The sequence below is a fragment of the Corylus avellana genome, chromosome 1 (genome assembly GCF_965113065.1).
Source record: "Corylus avellana chromosome 1, dhCorAvel1.hap1.2, whole genome shotgun sequence".
NCBI classification, from domain to species: domain Eukaryota; kingdom Viridiplantae; phylum Streptophyta; class Magnoliopsida; order Fagales; family Betulaceae; genus Corylus; species Corylus avellana.
Window position 1 is genome coordinate 10,772,153 of NC_142490.1, and position 12,338 is coordinate 10,784,490.

The following is a 12,338-nucleotide window of genomic DNA, read 5'->3' on the forward strand; positions in this document are numbered from 1 at the left end:
TTTAAATAGCAGCCAGTAGTAAATTGATGATCAATTAGCCTTTATTAGGCAAAGGATGTGACGGTCCAATTAGAAATCACCTAGTCAACAACAATAATAGAAGAAAGTCTAAGGTTCACCTTATTGTTGGTATGAGATTATTGAATAAAACATTTTGTTAGTGCATAAAAAAATAAACATATTTCTATTCTTTTAGCATAAAATACATATATTTATACAATTTTTGCAATTAATTACAAATAATGCTACATACCACATTTTTATCTTATAAATACAATCATTATTACAAAAATAAAAAAATTTAAAAATTAATATAGTATAAAATATTAACCATTAATTATAAGAAAGGTACTACCTGAATAGGGTTGAGCTTTCAAATCTTGTGGTTGAAAAAAATTCAATTATATTCAATTTCAAGCACCAGAAAAGACACAAGGTAATGAGATGTCAACAATCATAGCCAGTTAGCAAGAACAAGCAAGAACAATTTCTTTATTGTAATTTATTTCATTTCAATCACGTGTAAAACATGTGTCAACCCATCTAGTAAACAAAATAACCAAAATGCCATTGCAGTGACAAAGAAAAACACAAAAATACGGAGTTAGGAATATCCCAAGGTGCCTATTCTGTGTTTTTTTTTTTTTTGTTAAGTCGTATAGGCATGTGGTTTAGATAATTGATGGAATTATGTTCGAGAAATATCAGTTTTAAGTTAAAAAGTATTTTTTGGTAAAATTTTCACTTTCAAGTTTTTGTTAAAAGTGTATTTTCGTTATTTTGAGCTTTTTGGATCCTTAAAAGCATTTTTAATTTTTTTTTACTAAACAGATATTTTTTTTTTTTCAAACAGACTTTTTGAGTGTTAAATGTAATTTTAAGCTTATCAAACGCACACTCAAACAGGCTTTTAGGATTGCGTTTGAAAAATAGAGTTTTTAAGTCAAAAAGAACTTTCGGACAAAAACTTCATTTTTAAGCTTTTGTCAAAAGTGTTTTTGAACCCTTAAAAACACTTTTAAATTTATTTACCACATAAATACTTTTCTTTTTTTTTTTCTTTAAATTGACTTTTTGAGTATTAAAAGTACTTTTAGACATTTTAAATGCAATTCCAAATAGACCTTTAGTAAAATAAAATAAAAAGCCAAAAAAAAAAAAAAAGAGCTGCTTTTAGCATTGCGACTTTATGAACAAAAAATGTGATTTATAAATGCAAATTAACCCTAAAAAATCTATAAAAAGTTATTTTGACAGGCAAATTTGATGAAAACAAATAAAATAAACTCACCAATTTGGTGAAAAGAGATAACCATAGATCTGGAATACTGTTTACTCACCAAAATAATAAAATATCATTTTTATTTTATTTTCTATCTCCTCTCCTTTTCTCTCTCCCTCAAGCACTCGGCTCTCATTTCTTCTTTTCATGTTCTCTCATCACACGCAGGTTCACTCGTCACCGGAAGATTCACGCCGTCTCTCATCTCGCGCCGGAAAATCACCACGCCGTCGCCGTCTCTGTGGCCGTAGAGTCCCACGCCTTCGCCGTCGAGATTCTTCGGTACCATTTTCTCTCTCTCTCTTTCTCCTCTCTTCCTCTGGTTTGGCCGAGAATGGAGGAGGATGGTGATTATTGGGTTGTTAATTTTTTTAGTTGTGATTTAGGTTGTCAAGAAGGGTGGATTTCTGTATTTGGGTTGTAAATTTTTTGTAGTTGTGGTTTGGATTTCTGTATTTCTGTCGTGTTTCTTTCCAATGTGCCCTTGATGTAGCCGTTTACTCCATTAGATAATTGGCGCAGTATGTGATATGGAAAATTAGTATTGTTTGTGTATCTTTAAGAGAGAACATAATTGGGATTAAGCTTTAAAGATTCTGTTTTGATTAAAATTTGAGGACTAATTTTAGCCTGTATCTTGAAATTTGCCCGTGAAATGTTTACTCATCGAAGTGCCTCCTAGGATCTCCTATCTTCATGAATAATCACCTAAGACTTTGATTTACAGGAAAATCGAGCGATACATGGCTTTTTCATGTTTGTTTTCATACTCCTTGGATTTGGAAAATGAAGTCCCAATTTGTTGTTATAGATTGAAAAATAAAGAAATCCTTGAAAAATAATATTCAAATGGAATAGTGAAAGTGGATAGTTAAAATGGTGAGACTGCAGGGAATACTTTAAAAAAGTTGATAGCTAAATTAGAGAAAAGTGTACTCTTAGTTATTTTGGCTAGTAGAATTTTGTGAGGCTACTAAAGATGCTCTAACACTAAGTACACATTACCTTGGGCACAAGTCTTCGAAACATTTTTGTAACACTTTGTTTTTCCAAAAGGTGTGAGAGTCATCCTCTTAGGGAAAGCTCATCCTACGCTACCCACCTTCTTTGTCTCTCTTTATCTCTGTCTGTAGAAATCTAAGCTGCAGAGCAAATATTTGATTCTCCACTGGGTCTAGGCTTCAAGGTAACACCAACTTGTCTTTCTCCCCCATCTGTGCAAGGCGCATTTGACACAATTAGAGTCATTTTACTTGTATATTTGAGCATAATTTACAGGAAATCGCTTTAATTTTTGGTTCAATTTTCAAATTTATTGACTACCCATGTTTTCTGAGGTCGAATTCCAAGTGGGTTTTATCTTAACGGTGAAGAACTGTAGTTTTTGTCTTCGTTAGAGGATGCTTTATTTGTAGGCTGAAAGTGTGGGTTTGATTTTCATTCTGTGGCTATGCTTTTTGATTTTCTTGTGTTTGAACACGAATTGGTCAATAAACTGGGCAGCAGAGAGCTTCATTGTGATTGTAGAATTTGATTAACTATGTGCAGCTAAATGAATTCTTGTTGCTTTATTGCCTTTATGTTTCCTTGATTTTGAGTTACATAAGCATAAATGCATGTGGGTTTTACTTGAAAGGTAAGAGCTGTATTGACAATCTTAGTGCTTTGGGCATGGGTCATGTGTCAATAGAGACAGTTGATGTTCTTTAGTCAAATTGTCGTGTTTGTCTCCTTAGGTTGTAAATTTTTTTTAATTTCTGAATGACAGGGAAAAGCTATCACAGATCTCATGCTGTTGAGTTTTTGTTTTTAGCGACTTATACTCATAGAAATATATTAAATAAGTGTCATTTGTTGAATTACATGGTGTGTTCCTCTCAACCCAAATTCTAGTGTCAAATATTGAAATCCCATTTCTGGAAATTTGAGTGTGGAATTTGAGAAATGAGGTTGGCCTGGTGTTGATGTTAGGCATAGTTGTCAAAAGACCAATCATTTCATGTATTGATTTATTTTTTTTGTATTGTGTATCCTTAGATACATGAACGCTCAATAAAACTGATAGAAAAAAGAATATACATGCATACATGAAAGCAAGACATCCAATAAAATTTATGAATCACAAACTAAAAATGAATGGTCCAATCCAAAGTCTCTAGAAAACGCCAAATATGAAGAACAATAACAGAATATCTTCCATCTTTGATAGCTTTTGTTCATGGGACGAGCCATAAAAGATGTTTGGGGACCCTAAAAGATTTAACTATCCAAGAAAAACCAAAAAAAAAAAAAAAAAAAAAAGATGCATTTTTTTTGTGTGTGGATAAAAGAAAGCCGTGTATCACACAATATGTGATAATTCCCCGATTCAAAACGGTTTTCACAGTACACCTCAGTACGACTCGTATGATCTAATAGCCTTTTTCAATACTCCCCAGTGATTTGGAACTTTTTGCGAACTTTTTGCAAACGAATACTCATCCAATTCGTATTGGATGAGTACATGGTATGATTCATCCAATTCTAATAACTATGGTCTTAGTTTCAGATCTGTACCAATTCAAAAGGGTTTATTGTGACGTTTCTGCAGTCAATTACTTATCAAAAATCTGCAGTCAATTAGCTTTTTCTTCAGTTGGGACTAATGTTTTTGTGGATCGTTATGTAATCCTATGTAAGTTAATACCATCTAAATATCCTTTAATGTATTTATTGGACGTTAGGTAGACAGCCAACATAAAAGTTTTAGTCTGAAAGGCTGTTATAGAATCAACAACTCTTTTGAAAATCATTGATGGGCCTGTTATATATGGATGTTCATCTTCTCATGCCATTGTTACGACAAAAGGATTTTATTCTACACTCTACAGAAAATGTAAGAAACAGCATGTAGGCATGCTCATTTTTAACTTTGTTTCTCTTTTACAAATCCTTGAGTGACTATGACTTTTTAATCGTGACTATAACATCTTTCTTGTTGCTCATTTGGTTGCACAAACATTGTCGAATTGTGAAAAATATCGGGTTCTTATCTAAAGTATTTGTTGAGTTTCTTTTCTTTTTCTCATCCGTTGTGAGATTTGAATAGAGGGTTAGTAGCATTTACGGTCAATGATTTAGAAGGGTTTGTTGTGAGTTCCTATATATTAATTCCTTGTTCATAAAGACTTTTGACATTTCCAATATGAAATAGAGATTAAACCTCAAAGCTTTCAATTTGAAACCTTCAGCTTAGTTCTGTTATTCAGAGTCTATATGTCATGGGTTGGCAAATTGAGATCTTATATCAAAAGTCACGTTTCTTAACCTTACCCAATGGACTGCTTATTTATCTTTGTTTTAGTTGTTTAGAAATTTTGAAGCCAAAATTGCTGAGATTGGATCCCTTGCTTTCACAGTGATTACAAGATTGACAGGAAGTGTTGATGTATGTGTAGGTTAGTAGATTAATGATGGACTTGGTCAGGACAGTCGTGGGTTGAATTATTTGAAATAAGGGAAAATTTGATTTTCATGCGATTTCAATTTAATCCCTTGGTTTCAATTTCAACAATTAGATCCTTAGGTTTTCCTTTGATTTCAACTCCCAACACAACCCCTTAACACTCTCACACTGAAAATGAAGGAGACCCTTCACATTCGGGGAGGGCAATTTGTGAATCAGGTCGGGGTTAAGTTCTGGGAGGTGGTGTACGCCGAGAACAGGATTGACTCACAGGGCTGTACCTGGAAAACAATGATCTCCAGCTGGAGCGTGTCAATGTATACTACAATGAGGTCAGCTGCGGCCACTTCATCCCTCACAACGTCCTCATGAATCTTGAGCTTGGCACCATGGACAGCATCCAATCTGGCACCTACAGACACATCTTCCCCTCCCCCCTCCCCCTGCTGGAAACAATTGGGCCAAGGGACACTATCGAGGGCACCAAGCCACCTCATGAGGAGAGGGACTACCACACCTCATCCGGTGAGGGGCAGCCCTCCTCAACAGTTAGTGGTAGCCGATCAACTCTCTTGAAAAAAAAAAAAAAAATTTAAGTTTTTTTATTTTTTTATTAAGAGTATATTTTTAATATAACGTAATTGTGCCACATGGCACGTATAGTGGGTACATGACGGGTTAAACACGACCATGTGGCATTAATTGATTGATTTGACGTAGCATATCATTAATTAATTGGACGATAAATTGATGGAGGGGCCTTTTTGGAACCAGAGAAAACCTAATGACCTAATTGTTGAAATTGAAAACCTATAGACTAAATTGAAATCGCGTGAAAACTTGGTGACTAAATTTTATTTTTCCCTTTAAATAAACGTTTGTAGTGTAAGATCACAGATTTAAATCCATAGATCTGAAAGCTGAGTCTCTATCCATAGCCTTTTGGGGCTATTATACCTCTGCTAGTGGATTGTTCTTTTTGTTCTCCTGTTTATGTCTTCTCAACATTCTTTTTATTCAGTGACACTGGTTCAATCAATTTGCTTGACATGGTGCATTTGGATTGAGTTTACTTGGATAACTTTTATGATCTGAAAATTTCTATGATCTTTATTTTGGCAGTAAATTTCTGGATGAGTGTATGATGGTTAGCGTTCATATGTATAGTTTAGCATTCCTGAGTGTGGTGTGTTGGACTTTCAGCCCTATGATCACTTTGTATGGCATTTATGGGTTCAAGCCTCTTTTACTTTCTGAAAGTTTCCATCTATGAGGACTCATAAAAAATAAATAAAAAAAATAAAAAAAAAACTTTCATACTGCCATTCTCAAATATTTTTCATACTACCTTTAAGTTAGTTGTTGCTGGAGATTTTATAATCTATGATGGATGGTACTTGCATACAGGTTTTAGTGGTTGTGATATCTTTTTTAACCCCTGTTTATTGAATGTTGCACGCAGCTGCACATGTAAATTCTTTGCCCAAATTAGAAGTCACACTTGCAAGCAGCTGCACGTGTAAATTCTTTGCCCGAATTAGAAGTCACACAGAAACTAACAGTTCCCTTGCCATTGCTGCAGGACCTTCCCCCCCCCCCCCCCCCCCCCCCCCCCCCCCCCCCCCCCCCACAACACCCCTCTTATTTTATTCAGGTCTCTTTGGATGCCTCATGGATGTAAATTATATAATTGTGTATTTGTGTTAGCAAAGGAATTGGAAAAGTCATCTTTCTTCCCATAGTTGCTTTCGCAGGTTCTTTTCTTTCTTTTTTTTTCTTTTTTTTTTTTTTTTTTTTTTTTTTTGTATTTCATGAGATGGTTCAATCTCAAATATACGTTACCATATTTGTTGGTGATGCCTGGATTCCATTTTCGTTAAAAGTCAGTTGTCCTTGATTTGCCATTAATGTTAAAGTCAATAGCAACCACTTTGTTCTCATATATCCATATCCATATATGTGATGTTTCAGATTGCTCATACGAATGGTGCCTCCAGAATAGAAAGAAAAAACCGATGGAGAATCATATGAAACAGATGAAACAGTGATTATTATGTCTGGGTTGATTGAAGGTCTTCCTGACGCTGTTGCTCTTAGGTGCCTTGCACTGGTCCCTTTCTGCCTTCATCCTAAGTTGGAGCTCGTTTCTCGTTCCTGGCAAGCTGCTATTCGTAGCCCTGAGCTATTTAAAGCTCGACAGGAGGTAGGTGCAACAGAGGATCTGTTATGTGTGTGCGCTTATGACCCCGACAATTTATGGCAGCTTTATGACCCTCTCCATGACCTTTGGATTACACTTCCAGTTCTACCCTCCAAAATTAGGCACCTTGCTCACTTTGGTGCTGTCACCGCTGCTGGAAAGCTGTTTGTGCTTGGTGGTGGCAGTGATGCTGTTGACCCATTAACCGGTGACCAAGATGGGAGCTTTGCTACCAACGAGGTATGGTCATACGATCCTGTAACTCGGCAGTGGTCCTCTCGTGCACCTATGCTTGTACCTCGTTCTATGTTTGCATGCTGTGTTTTGGATGGAAAAATAGTTGTTGCGGGCGGTTTCACCAGCTGCCGAAAATCGATTTCTCAAGCGGAAATGTATGATCTAGAGAAGGATGTGTGGATTCCAATACCTGATCTCCACCGCACCCACAATTCAGCATGTTCAGGGGTTGTGATTGGAGGAAAGGTGCACGTCTTGCACAAGGGGTTGTCGACGGCGCAAGTCTTGGATAATGCGGGGCTTGGGTGGACGGTTGAGGATTCTAGCTGGCCCCAGGGTCCAATGGCAATTGTTAAGGGTGCACTATACGTGATGAGTCATGGAATCATTTTTAAACAGGATGGGAATGCAAGGAAGGTGGTGGTTTCAGCGTCTGAATTTCGTAGGAGGATCGGGTTCGCAATGACTGGGCTAGGAGACGAGATTTATGTTATTGGTGGAGTTCTTGGTCCTGATCAGTGGAACTGGGACATTGAACAAATGTATGATGTTGATGTTCTGACAGTGGGGAGTGAAAGACCAACTTGGCGCCAGGCAGCTCGTATGACAAGATGCCATGGAACTATTTTTGGGTGTACACAGCTAAGAATTTAGTTCTCCATTTGTTGTGTTTTTTGCTGTGAAATTGTACTTTGATCCCTCTTTTTGAAAACAATGAATGAGCTATTTGCTGGCTACCTTGTTTTATTTGTAAAGCCATAATCCTTGGCCTTGTTTTCTTCTGCTGCTTTGTACTTCTGAAGGTCTAGCACCAGTGGAATAGACAAAATATTAGTTTTACCTTACGTGAACACCACGCCCCCCCCCCCCCCCCCCCGCCCAAATATCTGCCTCTTTTGAAGACGTACAATTTGTTTGTTTACTGGATTTTCTTTCTATAATGTTTTGTTAAAGCCCATGACCAAGCTCAAAGAGAGAGAGAGAGAGGGGGATAGTTGTCATCTTCGGAAATCCATTGAAAACATTAAAGAGACTTGCGATACTTTCGCCACTATGCCAAGAATTTTTATTTTTTTTTACATGTCTACACAAAAGGGGGAAGAGAGATTAGAATTAGAGACTTCCACATCATAAAACGTTATTCCCAATCGATTGAGTTATCTCTTGGAAACCATTATACTGGGAATTATATAGCCACTATTGGGGGATTGAAAACCTTCTCCAAGGTGAATTTAGGCTCTTTCCGCATGTTGGCAGCCCGAGTGCACTCGATTGCATGGCCAGTGCACTCGAGCGCACTCAAGCATGAGATTTCCTCCTGCAGTGTAGGCATGCTCGCGCGTTGGTGCCTTATCCTTGGGCATGGGTGCGCTCGTGTGCAACTTAGCTGGGCTCAAGCGCAGATGCGCTCGAGGGTAGGGTTGTGCGCTCGATCCCTTCCTTAGTGGCTTTTCTTCCAAACTTTGTATTTTTCTCCTTAAGCCAACACTTTTTCCTTAGCAACCTAGAAAACACTAAAATCACAAACTAAAACAAAAGATTAAGATTATAATACGGCTAAAAGATTAACAAATGCAAATTAAGAGGCTCAAATATGCAATATTTAGCATTTATCAAACACCCACAAACTTACATATTGCTAGTCCCTTACCAATACAAAACAAAAAAATAAAATGAAAATATGAAACATAAATCCTAAGTCGTGAGAGAGACGATTGCATTTGACATATGCAACAAGTCTTGTAAACCCCTAAGCATCCCTAGTGGACGAGTGAAGTCTCGTGAGGGTTTAACATAAATGTTACCTACAAATATTGTCAGCACTATGTTATTAAAAAGAATAGAGTTTCACACAAACAAATGGTTCTTACCACTGGGGGACTATAAACCTTCTCCAGGATGGATTTGGGCTCATTCCTCATGTTGGCAGCCCGAGTGCGCTCAATCGCATGGCCAGTGTACTCAAGCACACTCGAGCATGAGATTTCCTCTTCCAGTGCAGGCGTGCTTGCGCGCTAGTGCCTTATCCTTGGGTGTGGGTGCGCTCGAGCGCAACCCAACTGGGCTCGAGTGCATAAGATTGTGAGCTCAATCCCTTCCTTAGTGGCTTTTCTTCCAAACTTTGTATTTTTCTCCTTAAACCCACATTTTTCCCTTAACAACCTACAAATGTCTATTATAACATAAACATGTACTTATAATATATTCAAACTCTAAACAAATGTCTATTATACAAATAGTCTATCAAAGATATAAATTATAATACTAACATGTATTCTGCTAATAATTTATATATACATATATAAGCAAGTTTATCAAGCCAAGTCGAGCTTATACAAGCTTTGTCCATGTGCTGAGCCAAGTTTTAGAATGTTCAGCTCATTTAATAAACAAGCTTAAAAATATGTTCAAGCTCTGTTTGTTTAATAAATGAACCAATCTCAAGCCGAACTTGAGCATATTCACAAATAGCTTTGCTCGCTTACGGTCCTAACAATAATGAATGGTGGGTTTTGTACATTATATATCCAACGCATTTTACTGAGGGACATTGTTATGTGTGTGTGACATCTATGGCCCTATGGTGGAAACTCCTATGGTGACCATCGGATCTACACTGACGTTGACTTTTTATAGGTGGGCTCGTCATCATGTAAATCTAGACCGTTGGCAATGAATGAGCATCAACGTGCATAATAGAGAATTATTGTGTCGAAAAGTAATGAAGCAAGAAAAAAAAAATAGCATGGAGGATAAGTTAGGATTTATCTAGCTGTAGAGTTGAAAAAAAAAAAAAAATGAAGGTTTTACTTTTCTGTGTGCATTTAATGCAACTGCCAAGCCACATGATAGGTCATGTTCATATTCAGCCTTTTCCAACAACCCAACAAGGGAATCGATTCAATGTGACTTATTCTTGGGAAATTTTTGTGCATTATTTTTGTGGACCAATGGATTTAAGCAAATGACCTCATGACTATTGATTTCAACCCAAATAAACCGGAGTCAGCCATTTCATAGGGCTAACGACAGCAACATGTGAGAATTTTCTCTTACAGTAAATGCCCTATATGTCATTCCCTTCCCTAAATTTAAGAAAATATTCAAAAAAAAATCACAAAAACCTACTCACATCAAATTCTCTACATTTAACCAATCCTCAATAGTTGCTACAGCGTTTCCCAATATGCAATATACATTATTTTAATATAAACATGTCTTTTTCCTCTCTCCTCTTTCATCTTTCATCTTTTTGTCTTTAATTATGAACTGCATTGGGATTTTGTGAAAAATGTAAGTGTAGGTAGGAAATTTGTATTTTATAAAAAAATAATATTTTAATAGTATAGGGAAAGGTAAGGAAAGTTATTGTAAAATATATTTTTATAAGGAAGCAAAAAATAGTTTTATTCCCTAAATTTAAGGAAAAACAAAGGGAAGCTATTGTTCGTGCTCTTAAAAAACTAATTTTGTGGGCTACTTTAAAATTAACAATTTTTTTTTTGGTAAGAAATTTTTATTGTTTGATTAGCACTAAAATGTATTAATATTTTAACATGATTTTATAAAAATAATAAATTTTTATTTACTACAAAATATAACATAGAAAATTTAAAAATCAATTTATTGATTGGATAAATTGATTTTCTATAAACAAAAATTTGGTGTTTTGCTATAAATTTGGCATTTTACTGATTGATTTAAAGCAATTAAATTGATATTTTTTTATTTGAGGGTATCTTTGTCATTTAAAGAGATATAATGTTTAAGAAGAGAATATTTCATCCGATTTAATGAGATTTTCTAACGGCAGGATTTTTGGTAGGTAAATGGAAGCTTGATGTGGTTGGGTGGTGAGCATGGTAGTTCATGAGGGCATATTGATAGATCGTAGTAGTTTATGAGGTAAAATGTAATTACCACTTAAAGCTCTAAAACTTTAATTTGGGCCCTAAAGCTTTTTTTTACTCTAAAGTCTAAACCATGAAATAAATATGCTTGTCCTCTAAAGTTTAAGATCTTCCTAAATTCACATATCCAACAAAGCCTATTAATCAATTAGATTTGTAGACCATACAAGGATATGCTCCACATTATTTTATGAACCATCGTTTCACTAGCATGTAAAACTATTGGAGATATTTTCAAAACAAAACGAATAAACTTCACTTACTCGGGACGTGTTGTAAGTTTTGCAATGTTAATCTTGAATTATCATTGTGGTCTAAACGGGGTTCATTTCAGGTTTAAACGGGGTTTCATTTGGGGTTTCAACGGGTCTCGGGCAGGTCCAGTCTGGTCCCGGTCAAGTCCCGGTGGGGTCCAGGCGAGGTCCCAGTCAAGTCCCGGACGGGTTCCTGGCAAGTCCAGTCAAGTCCCAAGTAGGTCATGGCGAGGTCCTAGGCAACTCCCGGGTGGGTAACAGTCAGGTCCCGAGCGGGTCCCGATCAAGTCCTGTGCGAGTTCCAAAAATTAAAGAAGAATTTTCGGTCAAAAGGAAAATATTTTCTGTTGACCACTATTTTACGTCGCAATAAACACTGTAAAATGCAGAAATCATTTTCTGTAAACTATTTTACGTCGAAGTAAACGGAGCCTAAAATCACAAAACTAAAACGAAAGGTTAGATTATAATATGGCTAAAGGCTTAACAAATGCAAATTAAGGAGTTCAAATATGCAATATTTGGCACACATTAACTACCCATAAATTCACAGAGTTAGATCTTGTCTCACCCAACCAAATGATTTTTTTTTTTTGTTAAGGGTTCGTTTGAGTTTACGATTTTAAAAAGTACTATTTAAAAATAGCGATTTGGAAACATATTTTAAAAATGCAATTAAGCGTTTGGCAAAATTGCGGTTTGACATTTAAAATTTTGCATTTTCAAAATAGCACCTTAGAGCATTCTTAGCAGTTTCACCAAATTTTACTCACCAAAATAACCAAAGTACAATTTTTTTATTTTTATTTTTTTCCATTTTAACAACTCACTTTGTTAAAGCACCCCAAGAGTCTTACTATTTTAACAATCCACTTTCACTATTCTATTTAAATATTATGTTTCAAATATTTGTTTATTCTTTTTTTTAACTAATTAACTAATAAAGGAAGAGAGAGAAACGAAAAGCAAAAAGAAAGAGAGAAAAATGAGTTGTTTAATTAATATGTGA

The 12,338-nt window shown here is 35.8% G+C and overlaps 1 protein-coding gene across 2 annotated transcripts; it reads left to right on the plus strand.

Annotated features, from left to right (window-relative positions):
- The first annotated feature begins 1,375 nt into the window (after positions 1-1,375).
- LOC132170832 (Galactose oxidase/kelch repeat superfamily protein) lies at positions 1,376-8,004 on the plus strand. 2 transcript variants are annotated; one of them, XM_059581952.2, is made up of 2 exons: positions 1,376-1,564; positions 6,699-8,004. In XM_059581952.2, exon 2 carries the CDS (start codon positions 6,781-6,783, stop codon positions 7,816-7,818), a length of 1,038 nt encoding a protein of 345 aa, XP_059437935.1. In that variant the 5' UTR covers positions 1,376-1,564; positions 6,699-6,780; the 3' UTR covers positions 7,819-8,004. The 2 variants fall into 2 exon arrangements, with proteins under 2 accessions (XP_059437935.1, XP_088368267.1); XM_088512141.1 differs by lacking the exon at positions 1,376-1,564 and adding an exon at positions 6,354-6,481.
- The last annotated feature ends 4,334 nt before the right edge of the window (positions 8,005-12,338 follow it).

Coding starts and splice junctions, on each gene's coding strand:
- LOC132170832 (XM_059581952.2), top strand. CDS start 6,781: ATGTCTGGGTTGATTGAAGGTCTTCCTGACGCTGTTGCTCTTAGGTGC.